Source organism: Cyanistes caeruleus, chromosome Z, assembly GCF_971803275.1.
Source record: "Cyanistes caeruleus chromosome Z, bCyaCae1.hap1.1, whole genome shotgun sequence".
In the NCBI taxonomy this organism is placed as follows: domain Eukaryota; kingdom Metazoa; phylum Chordata; class Aves; order Passeriformes; family Paridae; genus Cyanistes; species Cyanistes caeruleus.
Window position 1 is genome coordinate 11,099,722 of NC_141732.1, and position 18,007 is coordinate 11,117,728.

At 36.9% G+C, this 18,007-nt stretch overlaps 1 protein-coding gene across 1 annotated transcript in view; it reads right to left on the reverse strand.

The window, feature by feature from the left end:
• The window catches only part of LOC147648094 (uncharacterized), a 349,059-nt gene extending 344,567 nt beyond the window's left edge, over positions 1 to 4,492 (reverse strand). The window contains exon 1 of the mRNA XM_086868433.1: positions 3,669 to 4,492. Within this exon, the coding sequence (XP_086724559.1) occupies positions 3,669 to 4,379 (711 nt within the window). The 5' untranslated portion in view covers positions 4,380 to 4,492. The remainder of the gene's footprint in view (positions 1 to 3,668) is intronic.
• Between the last annotated feature and the right edge of the window lie 13,515 nt (positions 4,493 to 18,007).

An 18,007-nucleotide genomic window follows, 5' to 3' on the forward strand; every position in this document is an offset into this window, starting at 1 on the left:
TGGTCTTTTGCCAGGACCTTTCCTAAGAAAGAGTTACACATTTTTATACTGCATTCACTCAAAAAAATCAAATTTGAAATTGTTCTGAAAATATATAATCAAAATACAATACCATACACACGAACATTAAACAAAAGTAAAATCCTGCTTAGAGTGCTGAGAGATTTTAATTAAAAAAAAAATCAGGAGAGCTGTAAACCCTGGAGAATTTAAACACTGCTCAGTAAGTAGATCTATTGTCGCCAGTACCTTGTAATTACATAGAGAGGAACGCTTGTCTCATTGTGAAATCAATGACATTTTCATTTAGATGAGGCAAGGAATCAAATCACAGTGCATAAGGTATATGTAAATCTTGCTGTAATGTTTTTCAAGTACACAAAGATGTGCCAAAATTTAAGCCTATCACTCATTTGAAAAAAACCTTAATATTGCACTGGAAAGAACCATAAAGTTAAATATTTTCTGAGTTATTTGAAGATTACTTTAAAATGTCAAAAAGAACAAAGTCTAATAGAAATTGTCGTGTGGTTTTTTTAATACCAACTGAGGCACTGGCAAAATGTATTAAATCTATACTGTTACAGAAGTTCATTGTTACATTTTACTAGTACAACAATGATATTTGAAATTCAAGTAAGAAGCATAATTTAATTTCCCACTGAAAGCAGCTGAATATGAATGGTCTGAACTTTTAATGAGAACTGGCCAAGACCCTTGATACTGCAAAGATATCCCCCGAAATTATTGTTATACTTATAGATTTATTAGTTATTATAGATTTATTTAGTTGGTTGTTAAATATCTGCAATGTTTGTAACTGCAGTTTCAAAACAAGGTTACTGCCCTAATTCTGGAATATCTTGATCATTATTGAGCTTTGTGAAATGTGTTAGGTTAAATGTAAACGTTTCCTAATTTATCCAGAGCTGCCTACAGTGATTCTGTGAGTTTTCTCAGATACTACATTTTTTTTGACATCTGAGAGAAGTCTGTGTATGTTGGGCAGAGTTTTTTATCCTATCTGGATGTCTAATATGCTGCTTTTTCAGCTGTTCATGATTGTGGCTTTCTCTGTTAAACAGAGGCGTATGAAACTGGTATATTTCTAGTTGCAAAAACCTACGTCATGCCATTTGAAGAGTGATCAGATGTCTTATACAAAATTGTTATGTATTCTCACTGGAAGAGAGCATCCACATCTGTGGGTTACCTGTTCCAGTGTGTTACAACCCTCTCACTAAAGAACTTCTTCCTACTATCTAAACTAAACCTACTCTCTTTCAATTCAAAGTTATTACCCCTCATTCTATTACCCTATGCCATTGTGGGAAGTCCCTCTCCAGCTCTCCTGTAGACCATCTTTAGCTTCTGAAGCGCTGCTGTAAGGCGTTCTTGGAGCCTTCTCTTTTCCAAGCTGAACATCCCAACTCCCTCAGCCTTTCCGTATATGAGAGGTGATTCAGACTCTCAAAATCATCTTGACCCTTCTTTGGGCTTGTTCAAGCAGGTCCATGTCTTTCTTATATTGGGGATTCCAGAGCTTCACACAATGCTCCAGACATGGGCAGAGTGTGGAGTAGAAGGGTAAACTTGCCTCCCTCAACCTCCTGCCACACTGCCTTTGGCACAGTCCTAAAGGATACTGTTCGCTTTCTGGGCTGTGGGTTCACACTGCCAGCTCATATTCAGTTTAATATCCACCAATACCTCAAAGGCCTTCTCCACAGGACTGCTCTCAATGTGCTCATCACCCTAACTGTCTCCATGCTGGGGAATTCCCTGAGGCAGGTGCAGAATGCATTTGTCCTTATTAAACTTCATGAGAAAACATAATTCACTTTGCCAGCTTGTCAAGATCCCTCTCAGCAAATTTGCTGCACTCCATCCCCTGTCCATGTCCTTGATACTGATACTAAAAAAAAAAATCTAGTCCCAATTTCTCAAAAATTCAGTCTCTCTTGGCCACTGAGGAATGCCACTTGATGCTATTCTCCACTTGGATAATGAGCTGACAGCAGCTCTTTGACTGTGACCATGCAAATAATTCTTTATTCACCGAGAGGTCCACTCATCAAATCCATATCTCTCCAATTTAGGGACAAGAACATTGTGTGAAACAGCATGCAGGTTAGGGCTGTGTATGGTTTTGTGCTGAAAACAATGTTGATAACACAGCAATGTTTTTGTTACTGCTGAGCAGGGCTTGCACAGCATCAAGGATTTTCAGCTTCTCACCCCAGCAGTAAGAAGGCTGGGGGTGCACAAGGAATGGGAAGGAGATAACTGAGAGCTGACCCCAATTGACCACAAGGATTCAATACCTCATAGCATCATGCTTTGTGTATAAGGCTGAGGGAAGAAGAAGGAAGAGATGGGACACTTGGAGGGACGGCGTTTTGGTGACCCAAGTCATTGCTATGCTTGATGTAGTTACGCTTTCCTGAGGATGGCTAAAGAGCTGCCTGTGCACAGGGAGGGTTGAACAGATTTGCTTTTGTGCACAGCATTTTCTTAACCTATTCAATTGTCTCTACCTCAACCCATGCTGCCTACAGTAACACAACTTATTTTCCTCTCTGCTGCTCTTGGGGTTTTTTTTCCAAATTATCTGACATTCTACTATGGCATTTTTTTTCTAAGTTTAAAAAACAGTGCCATACTGCACTGTTCTTAAAGATACATTTAGTGACATTTTGGATTGTCTCACAGTCTTCCTTGAAGAAAAAAATTGTATTTCAGGAATTAAATGGAGATTAAATGTTAACCAAACCAAAACCCCAGAAGTTCAGTGACCTAATTAATAAATATTCATCTAGTGATACCCAGAATGGTATCATAGATATAGCCTCAATCCCAGATCGAGACAGGACAGATGTTATATTTTGCCTCTTATTGGACACTGTCATTAACACATCTCTAAATTTTAACTGTTGCTTCCCATTCCTACATTGCTCTGTGGTGATCTATTTAGATGGTAATGTGGGTAAAAATTAATGGAGGAATAAAAAATTCTATGTCTTTTGGGAGTTAAGTGGAACCTTCTATCAAAGAGATTCCACATCTTTCAAGTAATTATCTACATGATAATCCCTGATGAAAGGGAACATTTTGAGAAGAAACCACCATGATGACAAGAAAACTGGACTCTGCTAAGAGGAGAAAAGAATGCATAAGAAACTAATATATTTTGCTTATTATTTTTCTTCTGTTTTCCCTCTCTTTCTCTTTTTCCTTCTTATTCTTCTCCTTCTCTTTTTTCCTTCTCCTTCTCCTCATTTTTCCCCTCCTTCCCTGGGCAAGCAATACTGTCAGATAGGATATTCTAAGGCCTCTTAAATCACAGTAGGCACCTAAATCCATTAGATCACTTTTTGGTAAGATGAAGACAAGAATGTAAATATTATTATTTACTTGCAGAATCAAAAACAGAGAACAATTAAATATTTCTTGGCGGTTAAATTGAGTAATGAACATATGTTACACCACTGTCATGGTTTGACACTGACTCAATGCCTGGCACCCACAAGAGTTGGTCACTCACCCTCCCCTGCCACAGCTGGGCAGAGGAGAGAAAAATTTAAAGAAGGCTTCGTAAGGTAAGATAAGGAGAAAACACTCAAAGGACAAAACAGGCCCAGTCTAGAGGTATGAAGTGCATTTATTACTAAAAAAATCAGAGGAGGAGAATGAGAAGTAAAATAAGCCCTTAAAACACCTTTTTTCATCCCAACCCCTCCCTCCTTCCCACCAGCAGCACAGGGGACAAAACGAGGGGAATTTCTCATCGGAGGGATTCTTCTGCTGTTTAGGGAGAGGAGTCCTTCCCCCGTGAGGCCGAGGGGTCCCTGCCGGAGGGAACAGCTCTCCGGGAACTTCCCTGGCGTGGGGCCGCTCTCAGAGCAGCAGCCAAAGCGCAGCTGCTGCAGCGGGAGCTGCCCCCAGGGCCGCACAGCGCTCCCCAAACTGCTGCAGCGGGGCTCTCTCCTCCACGGGCCGCATCCTCCAAGGACAGGCCGCTCCGGCCTGCAAGCAGGGCCCTCGCTCTCCTCCGCCTCTCCCACTGCATCACGGCCTCCTCCGGGCACCCACCGCTCCGGCGTGGGCACCTCCCCCAGGGGCTGCGGGTGGATCTCTGCGTTCCCCGGGGATCCCCATGGGCTGCGGGGCACGGCTGCTTCACCGCGGTCATCAGCGCGGCCTGCAGGGGAACCTCGGCTCCGGCGCCTGGAGCACCTCCTGCCCCTGCTTCTCCACTCACCGCGGTGTCTCCACCTTGTTTCCCTCTCGTGTTCCTCCTCCTCAGCTGGAATTAACACCGCGCCCCACTTTGGTTTGATTTTCTTCTTAAAGAAGTTATCACAGAGGTTAGCCATCATCTCAAATGGGCCCAGCTTTGGCCAGCAGCATGTCCACCTTCAGAGCCATCAGGGATTGCCTCTGCCGGACACGGTGGAAGCTTCTGGCAGCTTCTCACAGGCACCGCCTCTGTGGCCCCTCACTACCGAAATTAAGCCATGCAAAGCCAACAGAACCACTAATACTATTTTTAAAAAATAAGGTGTTTTTTTCACTTATTTAGACAATGTTTATGCCAGCTAGTGTCCTGGATTTCAATATTTTTCAAATTTTTTATTACATATTACTAATTTTTGTGAGACTCAACCAACTCAGCCCTTACTAAGAGATTTGGTCAGGCCAAACTTTTAGGAGGACTTCTTCATATCAGTTAATTTTCTACTTCACATTTATAGTCCCTGTCTTGAGGCAAAATCATTCTGTTCCCTAATTGTTTGCCACTAACTGAAATGTGGAAATGCGGGGCTTTTGTCTTCAGTTTAGTTTTTTTTTTTTTTGAGGTTGTGTTTGTTTGCTTGTTTGTTCGTTTTATTTGGTTTCTGTTTAGCCTAGCTCAGTTTGATATAGTGAGACCTCTTTAACCTGACTTTCATTTATGGCCTTTACAATCAAAATAGGACAAAATTCTCTTCTTTCTTGTCATTTTATTTTCCATGTCATGCTGTTTAAATGGAGCCAAAAACAACACTCTTCCCTGAAACATGACATAAATAACATAAGTTATACATTTAAATAATTCACTAGAGTCTTATGATTTAGCTGAGACACAGTGGCCACTAATTACCACTTATAAGAAAATGGACATGAGGTATTTGATATAAAAGCAAAAGATTATAGATAAATTATCATCACCATTAACAGTATGCTTATTAAAAGTGCTATTAAAAGACTGTTTTACAAGAATTTCAGTTATCAATAGAATTTGACCAGCTTCTGTAAAAAATTAAGTGTACTTGCTGTTTTAATGTTTCTTGTATGATGTGATTAATTTTTTTCTCCTTTAAATGTAGTGTGTAGGCTTTTACCTGCCAAGGAAATGTGGATGACAAAACTGTCTATTTCTTTACTTAGTAGTTTACTAGGAGAGGGAAGATAAATGAAAGGGTTTCTTGGTAGAATTTATGCAGCAGATTTATCCTTCAATTAAAACTATTGATCAGGAAAGTGATCCTTTTATCTATGGGCATTTTTGTTACGAAGCAAAAGTCACTATTCCATATTACTGTTATTACATCTATCCATCCTGCTTTAGTCTAAAAGTCACACAGGTAAGATTCTCAAATGCTTTTCTGATTTTTTAATGTTAGTTCTGATAGTCTTTAAAAGACAGTTCCAATTTTGGAACTCAAAGCTAAGAGTGACCTTTCATTGCAAGGATTTTTGAATGCAATGAGCACATTTATTATTATTAATCCCATGTTAGCTCTTGTGTGAATTCCTCCTACTGACATTTTCAGCAACCCAAAAACTACGACCTTATTATAAGGTTTAAATGAAAGCCCTCAGATGCTTCATTAATGATAAGAATTAAAACAAAATGAAAATAAGAACTTTTTAAACTATTTATTTTACTTCTTAAGATTCAGTGAGTTACAACACGAAGAGAGTTGTACTTTTTAAAACACAAATGTGATGCTCTTTTATATATGTCATGTTCACAGGGTTGAACAATGCAAAAAAATTGATTTATGCATATTTTCTTGAATAACGTTGACAAGATTATCTGGCTTATTTTTTGAGGTCACATTATTTACAGTTTATAAGTGACTTGTTGCCTCTTTGGAATTGATTATGTGCTCCCAGTTCTGAAGTCTTTCACTTGCTTAGCTAGAATTATGACTTTCATGGGAAGGGATGTGGTTTTTTATTTATTCTTATTCAATATTTTTCCACTGAAAGTGGCTATTTTTGATCAGTAATGTAGTAGAAATTTCACTTCATATCTTTCAGACTGGATAAAACATATGTCAGATTGAATAACTAGTTGTTTTCTTGAGTGTTCTGTGAAGAACTTGGCTAAAGGAGGCCAATCTGAGCATAACAGCAAGCCTAGAATGATTTTGGGTCACTTCTTGGCATAGTCTCTTTTAAAAGCAAGTCAAAATGAACCATACTTCATGCTTGGTCTTGATTCGCCATCAAGGCATTTTTATAGGGCTTTTGTAATCAGTGCATCAATGAGATGAAATTTAACTTAGATTCATCTCCGTGTATCTCTGGAATTAATATAACTGTTATTTTGAATTTGGAAGGCTGCATGATAATAGGCAATATTGAATTACTAAGATCAAAAAGGGATCAAAAATCATGGGGCCATTCTTGTTACCATGGACTTCAGTATTTAACAATTAAAGTAAAAAGATTAGTGGTTATACCAGGTCTAAATTTTGGCACAGCTAGGAGTCAAAATGTACCATGGTTTCATTATTTCTATCTGCCCTTCCTGAAAAAGAATTTTTAAAGTCTGTTAGTACCGATTATATTTGTTTTTTAGATTAATGAAGAAAAAGGCATCATGCCTCATAAGGGGTTATGTTAAAGGCTAAGGAAGCCTAAATAGAGTCAGTAACTGATTCCTGTGGTAGATGAAGACCACTAATGACTTGCTGTTGGGATAGGAAGCTGTAAGCTATTCCTTCTATCTTGACTGAGCAAGAAACTGACAAAGAAACGTTAACACGTAAGGAGAAGAGGAGAGGCTTGAATTTTAATGAACCCCAGAGTTACCGTACTTAAATTTAGTGTCACACAATAAATCCTTCAGTGAGAACTAGAGATTGGAGATTTGAATTGTTTCAATAGGGTTGCTTACAGAATTTTATGGAGGAAGAGAAATTTTATGTCTGCCATTAATGCTAATTAAATGAATTGCTAGAATATTTTCCTTTCTTTTCAATTTGACCACTCCAGCAAAATCTTTGAATGTGTTGTCTGATTTTTATTTAGTACATAAACACAAACCAATTTGTTATTAGACTAATTTTGATAACAATTTTATTGAGAGGAATTCTGAGATAATTTAATACTTTTTGCCATGGGTACTCCACAAACAAAAGCTTCTGGATGGTTTTGACATGATGATCAATCCATCACATATACCTCCAGGAATCTTATGTAGCGAAAATAATTTAATCTCACTGCCTGGACTATTTTGCATGGGATTTTCTGAGACTTGGAAGCAGGAGCATCTCTGAGGAAAATGTATCTTCTAGTCTTCACTAAAGAGAAAACCTCTCCATTGTATGGCAAAATAGTGGCAACATGACTGAATCTTGAGGGCGAATAAAGAGACATGTGACAACTCAAGATAATAAATTTATTGACTAAATTAGGTAATATGTGATTTAGGTAATCAATCTCTTATTATCAAATAATGCAGAAAATTAGTAAAGCAGCACGGTGCAATTATTTCAGATACATCCACATAAAGATGGAGTTCATATTGAATGCATAATTACAAATCATTCTGGGGAAAGTTTACTAAGAGAAAAAATAGACACATTGTTTCTTATAAATAGTTTGCCTTTGTTTTTATGAAAAAATCAGCATAATTTATACAAGGATTTTCCTTAGGGGACCAATTTTTTTCTTCCTTTTTTCTCCAAATACACAGTGCTTGTAATTTGGTATACATTATTCATGTGTATACACATCTCATCTACATGGTGGTGACAAACAGAGATGTGATAAATTGAAGTAATTCTGTGGGAGTTTTGATTTAAATTCTCCACCCCAGTGGGCATTATCACTTTAGTATGATGAATAAAGCAAGAAATTATATTTATTTTTGTCCCAAATATAGAAAGAATTATTTCCTTTTTTCATACAAATATGGATTTCTGAATTACAGTGGAACAGACCAATATTTTATTTGCAGCCTAGTGCTAACAGGAAGAGTAAGGTTATGTATGTTTTGATGAAGTCAGTCTGGAAATAAACTGTCATCCTTGCCAGAAAGTAATTTTTTTACCTCTAATTTTTGAAGATTCTGTTCTAAGCGAGGTTGCAGTACAGAGGGTTTATTTTTAGGTAATTTAAAAAAACAAAAGGGAAAACAATAAGACATTTCACTTTCTCATACCTCCTTATGAGGATATATTGTACTATTGATTAGACATAAAAGCTAGACTTGGTATTAAGGTGGAAACAAAGTGTGTTACCTTAATATTACTTTTAAAACATCTCTTTTAAACTAACATAATTTTCTTATATGATATATAATACATAACAATAACAAAGAAAAATGCTAGTGCCAAATACTTTAACTTTTATATTAATATATCCTTAGACTCCTAGACAATGAGGAATATGAAAAGATGAAATGAAGGGCAATAAGAAGCCCAAATATATAGATGCATTATCACATATGGTGAAAAGGAAGAAATGAGCTATGTGACATCCCAAAGTAATATTGATACTTCATACTAACATATTCCATTACCAAGTGCATATATACTTTAGCAGACACTGCTGTTTTGACCTGGCTTGCAAGTATGTGTTTCACCTTTTAATTAATGACCAATTTTAATAAATTCTAGAGAAGAACATGCATATTTGAAAGAATGTCTCAAGCTCCTGCAGTGCAGGAGAGACTGCCGGACCATTGCAGGATTCATCCCGCAGAGCAAGCTTAATGCAAAGTTTTTACGAAAGTGCCTACATGTTTTCATATTAAAGCTTCATGACTTGTTTCATTGACAAAATAAAGTGAATGTTAAGGAAATTCTGGATTTGTAGTGATCATTTTAATGGTATTTTACTTTTGTCAAGCAAAATGATTGTTTGAATATTCTGCTCTTCAAATTGTCTGTGTGCTCTTACTCAGCTTTTAAAGCTATGCAGCTCTGAAGGGAAATAGAGAAAAAAAAGGGCAATTCCTTATTTGTAATTTTTTCTTAGACTCTACATATCTAAGATTAAATTGCTATGGTTCTAATTAACATTTTGCTGTAAGACTCCAAATGCCAAATTTTCAAAGAATTTTCAATTTATTTTAAGCAAGTAACTATCAATTTTCAGTAGCCTGTGAAGATTGTCCAGGTACTTATCCCTTTTTTTGCTGCTGCCAGAGTTTCAGTGGGTAAAATATCTCTCAGAAGAGTTAAAACAACTCTACCCCATGCAGAAAGTATCAGTCTATGGTTACAGGGGTTCAAATTATTTTCTTAAAAATAGTAAATACTTTGCTTGCCTTTTGCTTCCAAAATATGAGAATCATTCTGTATTTCATTCAAATTCACTCACTTTCAGTAAGAGAAGTAGCTGTTTTGAAATCTATAAAATACAGCAAGAACTGAATACAACTGGGGCACGCAGCCAAAAGCATTAGGAAGGATTTTTTTTTGTCTGATTCTAATTTCTAAGACTGGCTGAAAATTCAAGGAGTATGTTCTATAAAAAGTAGGTCAGCAAATCCAAAACATTATTCCAATCCACATTTTGCCTGCAATCCGCATCCTCTTTTAATGTCCTTTTGGACTGCAGCTCCTGTCAGAGGAGATGATTGTCCTGCTCTCCTCTCCACTGGCGTGGCCTCACCTCAAATCTGGGGGCAGCTTTGAGCACCACAAAATAAGGAAATATTAAGCTATTAGAGAGTGTACAAAGGAGAGCCATAAGGATGGCGAAGGGCTTTAAGAGGAAGCCAAATGAGGAGTGTCTGAGGGCACCTGCTTTGTTCAGCCTGGAGAAGGAGACTCCTGGAGAAGGAGGGGAGATGTCATCACAGTCTGCAATTTCTTCATGAGGGGAAGAGGAAGGGTAGACACTGATCTCTGCTCTGTGGAGCCTAGTGACAGGATCTGAGGGAAGAACCTGTGTCAGGGGAGGTTTAGGCTGGATAGTAGCAAAGAGTTTTCACCCAGAGGTTGTTTGGGCTCTGTAAAAGGGTCTGCAGGGCAGACCACCTCACAGCACCAAGCCTGACAGAGTAGAGAAGGGTTTGGACAATGTTCTCAGTGCCATGTGTCACTCTTGGGGTGCCCTGTGCAGGGCCAAGGGTTGGACTCAATGATTTTAATGGGTCCCTTCCAATTTACTATATGCTGTGATTCTGTTATATTCTATGATTCCTGCATGCATTGCAGCAAATTAATTCAGAAAGAAAAAAAAATAAAAAAGGAAAAAGAAGGAAAAATAAGGCACAGCTAACTAATTGTACAAATGTGTTTGTTTATTTTGGTATTTTGAATTAAATCAGTATGCTGATACTACTGTAGACTGGTATCTTGGGTTGCAATGCAAGATGTAACCAAAAGTATGTATTCTATTACCATCTGTTAAAACCAGGTGGGGCAGTGTTCTTTATCTCTTCCACCACCCATCCTCCCTCCAGGGAGATCTTCTGTTAATGGGCCATTGAGTCTCCCTGCAGGACTGATAAAATTACATCATCCCATTGGGAAATGCTCCACCCAGGGGGAGGAGGCACACATTCCTACCTGGATATAATCTGAGACTTGGAACACCACAGGCAGCCTCAGAACATCTACAGACCAGACCCATCTACACCACAGGACCTTCAGAGTAAAACTACACCTTTATACAGGATCAGTGCTTCAGCAGAAGCACATCTGTCACTCCAGGAGGACTGTACCCACCATTTAATGGGACTGGTACCAACACCCTGACCAGCAGGGTGTCAGGTTGTATCCTAACTCTGTCAGGGTTTTGTTATTTTCTTCTGTACTACTGCATTTTTATTTTAATTTTCCTAATAAAGAACTGTTATTCCTATTCCCATATCTTTGTCTGAGAGCCCCTTGATTTCAAGATTATAATAGTTCAGGGCTGGGGGGAGGGTTACATTTTTTCTATTTCAAGGGAGATTTCTGCCTTCCTTAGCAAACACCTGTCGTTTAAAACCAAGAGAACTGGATATGTACTACCAACCAAAAAAAAAAAAAGTTAAGGTATTCTTCAGATAGTTAAGATAAGGTGTCTGGTTTCCTATATGTTAAAACTTCATTAGACTGAAATATCTTCTGATAAGAAGAAATTTTCATCCACATAAAAGTAACAGTAGAGTCAGTTAAAAAAAAAAAAAAAATCAACTTGGAGGCCTGAAAATCTTTAAATAGTTCCCTAGAGCTTTCCAGTTCTCTAATTTGAAATCTCAAAAGGACCATTTAATGAGTAGAAATAATCAGATAATTAACTTCTGACCTTCTTTTCATTCCATGGCACATCACATCAGGGTATCTTAAAAAAATCTTTCACAATTCAAAAAAAGCAAAAAATAGCATTAGAAATAACCCATAGTGTATTGAACAAGTTGTGGGTAGCAAAACCTATGTCAAAGTCTTTAGAAGTGCACTGAAATATTTTGAATGAGCAAATATGTGAATTAAACATCTTTTACTGACCATTAGGGATCAGAACCCTTGGGAGCCAGAAATTACACATTTACTGAATACAAGATGGTGGAATACACTTACCTTGGTGTTTTTCTTGACCTGTTGATACTTGGCTGGACTCATTAAGCATGTCACACATTCTTTGATGAAAATGCTAAACAATTAAAAAGCACTTTCTTTCAGCAAGTTAATGGTAAATTTGGACTGGCTGCCAATCTGTGAGAGTTCATATTGGCAGATTTTTCATATTTTCAGATTTGTGTCACTTGGTGTGAATTCACTTGGTGTGAATTCCAGCTTTCTCTTTGGTGCAGAAGATCAGAGCACGTTAAAAAGTACACATTAATGAACATTAAGAAGGTAATGTGATAGGTTTTCAAAATCAAGTAGAATATTGTGGCAGTTTGACATTTAGGGAAATAAGTAAGAACCACCCACAGAAGTGATTTCTTTGAGAGAAGCTGCTGGGAGTGTCCTTTGTGCCTGAGACAGGCCAATAGCTGGCCAGTTCTGAGAACTGACAACATTTTGCACCATTGAAAATTAATTAACTGAATACCACCTTTTAAAAACCACCAGCCCAGGAACTTTTCTCTCTTTGCTTCTGGCCTCGAAAGGCAGCAAAGTTCTGATGATGCCAGCCCCACTCCCCTGCAGCTTGTGCGGCCTGGGGGAGGCTGGGCCAGACCCCAGCAGCTCCCAGGCAGGGGATGGAGGCTGCAGGGGATGGAGGCTGCAGGGGATGGAGGCTGCAGGGGATGGAGGCTTCAGGGGATGGAGGCTGCGGGGGATGGAGGCTGCAGGAGATGGAGGCTGGGGGGGATGGAGGCTGCAGGGGATGGAGGCTGCAGGGGATGGAGGCTGTAGGGGATGGAGGCTGCGGGGGATGGAGGCTGTAGGGGATGGAGGCTGCGGGGGATGGAGGCTGCAAGGCTGCAGGGGATGGAGGCTGCAGGGGATGGAGGCTGTGGAGGATGGAGGCTGCGGGGGATGGAGGCTGCAGGGGATGGAGGCTGTAGGGGATGGAGGCTGTAGGGGATGGAGGCTGCAGGGGATGGAGGCTGCGGGGGATGGAGGCTGCGGGGGATGGAGGCTGCGGGGGATGGAGGCTGCAGGGAACTGGGCCCAGGCTGGGCTGGGCCATGGCTGCTGACACTCACAGACACCAAACCCTCCCACCCTGGGCCCGCTCCAGGCTGAGCCCCCCACTCCCAGTGGCTGCCAGATGGAGAGAGGCTCCCAGCATGGTCTGAAATCCTGTGACTGTGACTGTGACACTGTGACTGCCATGGGCTGGGCAAGATTTAACTCTTTCACTGCACAGATAAAACTTGCAAACCTAGTTTTGCCCCCAGGGAGAGAAAAGAGTTATTGACACCTAAAAAACAACATAAAAACATCAAAGTTAGTAAAAAAAAAAAAAGTCAAACCTTAGATAAAAAAGAGATGAAGAGATGCCAAATGAGGCTGAAATATTATTTTAGTAAGGCTATAAAGATAGACAATGATATACTAAAAATATCTCCTTTAATTAATGAAAAAGTATTAAGAAAATAAAGTATTCAAACTGTAAATCTGAGCAAAAGTATCCATCCATACTAAGCAGATGCTGGAGTAGCTGTGATCCCATAAAACACTTAAATAGAGAGAGAGAAATAAAAGTTGATAAAGACCCTTTGCCCCCAGGGAAAGAAGAAGAAAACCTCTGTTCTCAGAAATGATCACAGAGACAAATGGAAGAAACCTTTGCCTTTGAATAAGTCATCCTTAAAATAATACCCCTTAAATTCATAACCCATAAACACACCTCTAGGAGGGCTGTGAAAATAAGAAAAAATGTCACAATATCAAAATTTTTACCCAGGCAGCTGCTATTCGTAAAAATAAAAAGCCATGAAAAAAACTTTCTTGTGGAAAAGTCTCCATAACATAACAAATAAAACCTCTTCTCCCTACAAAAACTGGTAAAAATCCTTTTGTATACTTAGTACTGTTTTAACATCCCAAGTTTTGTCTCTACCTTGTCAGTCAAGATAAGAAAAAGTTAGGCAGGGGGAGAGGAAGTTTCTGGAAGTTTTATTCTGATTTTTTATTCTTGCAGTCCTGTTGATAATATTTCTTTATTCCTTTTAACTTTTAAACCTGGTTTTCCCTTCTCCTAATCAATATCTCACAGAAAAAAATGTGTAAATACCCTGGTGATTTTAGCCAGAGCTAAGACCTACCACATTATTTAGTATGTTAGTCAAAAAACTTAAATTAGTAAATCTAAACTACTACAAATATCAAAAGAAATTTTCACAGAAGCAAAACAGTATAAGAAAGATGACTGATACTGAGGAAATGCTGTTCCCCGTTCTACATCTAATGTGTTTGTTAAAGGTAAACTTTACTAAATTAACCAGATTTGTAAATCAAACCAAGAAACTGGAAAAAGAAATATCAAAGTCATTAGTTTAGTAAAAGAGATAAAAATCAAAAGTTAACTGTATTAATAAAACAGTAACTATTTCAAGTTGTCATTGCAATTTATTATTCATGATGGATTCTTTATCTGAAAAATATTTAAATACTTCTATATTTGGTTTAACAATGTTAGTGGTCAAACATTTATGATTCACATTACATTTCTCACAACACTGACAAACCCTTCAGGTCAGAAGTGACAAATCCTCATACAACTTCTAATTCAGTCAGGTGTGCTTTACTACCACAGACATTTATCTCTGTCTTGAGAACTTGACATCTATGTGCAATTTACCAATCATCTTAAGCAGCTTTATTTTACAGCATGTTACTGAAAAGGTACTTACACCACTGATTTTGAGATTCCAGTCCTTCTATTGATATCCTAAATAGAGCATTGTCTTTCAAAAAAAAACAAAATCTGCAGGTATAAGGAGTATTTGCTAAAATTATCAACCGTGCTTCAAGTGTCTTTACTATAAGAATGTAAGATAATAAGATATTGTAATATTGTAATAAGATAATGTAAGATAATAAGAGTGTCAGTGGGGTTAAAGATGTTATTTGTATATTTTGTATCACCAGCTGGTAATCCATGCACAGTCAAGCAGCTCTAGCAATGAAGACTGGGTTAATAAATATTCCTTGTTCCTTGTATGTTAGTAACCAGGCATATGAACCTATGACATCATTCTGTACCTTTCATTCCTTCTGGACACGTCTCTCCTGAATATCCTGTTTAAAGTTTTATCATTGTATATATTATAATGCATGTTATATTTTTTAGCTTTTTTGTTAATTGTATTGATGTTTTAAAACTATTTCTATGAAACAGAATTTCAAATTCACTTGAATCTCCAAATTTGAGTAATGCATTCCATCCATGATGAAATGAACAGGAGACGCCTGTCTACACAATACACACTTGCACAAAAGTATCTTAGTAATGAGAACACAAAGGGTGCTCAATCTTTTGTTTAATTTTTTTCCTCACTGAAAATATGATTATATATTGAGACTGGTAATTAAGGAATCTGATTTCAATCATGCTTAATTTCTGCATAATAAACACTGATCAGTGTGCCACTTTTTGAAGTTTACTGAAATATTAATTTCATTTTCAAATGGGATGTAGCCAAAATAAATGGAAATACTTTAATTTTGGAATAATGTGGGTCCCTTCAGAAAAAGCTATTTAATCAAGTGCGACATTTACCTTATTCAGGATGATTCTGAAAGATCTTGCAATCTAACTAAGAGGATCATAATTTTTCTGTTTTGACATATTCAACATTAAAAATTTGCCTTTCAGCTAGAATCAGTATTTCCTTTGTATTCGCATTAATTTTAAGTGTTTCATTTTGAAAATTAAAACTATAAATTAAATAAATTTGTTCAGCAGTTTCAATGCTTTGAATTATAGTTCAGTCCTTGTTTTGTAGACCTAGACTGCAGAAAATAACTTAAAACACCATGTCTATGAATACTGTGTGGCAATAATTAGGTATACCTTAGTACAAGTCTTGCTTACCTGAGAGGAGATTCTACATTTTTAAACCAGAATACAGTGACAAGTGTGTCTTAAACCCTTCTGTAGAAGTAAAAAATACTCTGCTATACTGAGTTATACTGCTTGAATTTGTTTATTTTTTATATAATTGCTAAAATCCTCTTTGTGGTGAAAAATATTTGTCTAAAATTTATTGACAAATAATATATGAAATTTAGCAGCCCATATTTGGTCCATATTACTAAAATTTTCTTGAAGAGCTTATGTAAATAAAAATACTCTGGAAAAGCTTGAATATTAAAAAAATACATATCCTTTTCCTTCAGGAACATTTTTTATTCACTTCAATAAAAAGGGAATGTCACACTTAACCCTTTGGTATAACTTCTTGTTGTTATGAGAATTTGGGAATTGTTCCATGGTCTGACCCTTCCTTTGTACCGCCAGCATCCATCTATCAATCAATGTTGTCCTTAAGTTACCAGACCTAATTCTTTTACTTCAGAAAATCTACACAAATATTTTTTTCTGGAAAAAAAAGAGAAAGTATGATCAATTTTTTGCCCATCTCTAACATTTCCTTCATTGATATTTCTGATTTCTGTTTGAAGATCCAGACTAATATAAAAACACCAGCACTGTAATTGGAGCATGCATTTTTCACAAAGAGACTTCCTCTTCTTTGGGTTAAAGAGACAGTATTGAATTAATATAGTATTCAAAACACAATTCTTTATGTAACTGGAAAAAAACCCAAAACCTTAGGAGCAATGTATAGACCAAAAGGAAAAAAAAACCCAAACTGATTAATTAAAGAAATGATCTCTTTTTATCTCAAAATCTTTCAGCAGTAGAGATGTAACTAATTATCATTTTAAGTATCATTTAACATATAAGTACAGCTTATATGTGTATAAAACAGATAAGTTTTATGTGTGAGATGAAACTGTAAAACAATGGTTGTTAAAGAAAAACGCCCCATTTTGATGAAGTTTGTTGGTATTAGACAGTTTAGTCTAGCCCAACAGGATTTTCTTTATGAGCAAAATTGCCATGAAAAGCACGGTACTTGAGTTTGCAACAGTTGTCTGTCCTTTTCAAATAAGATTTTTAGATTTTTACAATTCCCATGCAAACAGACTTATTTACAATCAGAGTTTTGAAGGCCATAAGACTGTTTCTGGCTTGGGGAAATATTGATCTCAGAAAATATATAAGCTCAAGCCTCTGAATTTTATTTTATTTTTTTATTATTTTTACTTTTTGTATTATTTTGCTTTTATGCAAATTTTCTTAAAATTGAGCTAGATCTTCACCCTGTTGGAAAAGTATTATGTAGAAAATCCCAGCCAGCTTTTATTTTCAGAAGGTGATTTTCAAAAGAAAGACATTTTTGGATGACGATGTCCATCAAAAAGAGGGTGTTTGCAATTTTTTTTTGTGAACACAAAGAATAGACGTGTCAGTGTCTTGCTGCAACTGAAATTTGCTAGGAAGATAAATAGAATTTTTTAGAAGCCCTCCCAAGAGAGTTACTTATCTCATTTTTTTCCTCTCCCTTTTCCTATTTCTTTTCCTCTTCCTTTTCCTCTTTTCCTTTTTTGACTCCATTGGGAGCAATAGCCGAAGTATTATGTGAGTAGTGCAGCATTATCACAAGATTTTAATTTCATATTTAGTAGTTAGTTATTTCATACTGCAAAACAGTGCAACTTTATTTAGAACATAATTTATTACTTTACTACAACTGCTTTTGGCCTCATCAGAAAAAGGTGTACATATATAATTTTGATCTGTAGATGCAGTCCCATCACACCAGGGTAATATCAGCCATCTTCGATTCAAATCCAGGGCTGAAGATAAGAGATTAATGTATTGGGGAAGGCTGAGGCAACCCAAGGAAAGAACAAAAGTACAGTTCATATACTTGCTTCAAAAGTACAGCGAAATTTAGAGTAACAAATTTGCAGTAGCTTTAGTTCTGTCTTCTTTCATACCTGTTTTGATTCTGATTGACACAAAAACACTGTGGAAAAAAGGGATATGACAGGCATCAGATCCTACTTTTAACTTATTTACTATAAAATAGTATAGGAGTAAGATTGTACTTGTAACTGAAATTTGTTCACTGATTTTTCAGTAGTTTTCTCTGAAGCTTCATAATTATACAGAATTTAAAATTAATTATAATTAATAACAAAAATCCTGAATTACTTGAAATTAAATACTAAATGCTAAAACATCACCTGCAATGACACTTTTCACTGGTCATTTATACATACCTGTCTAACTTATATAATATTATATAGTTATATAA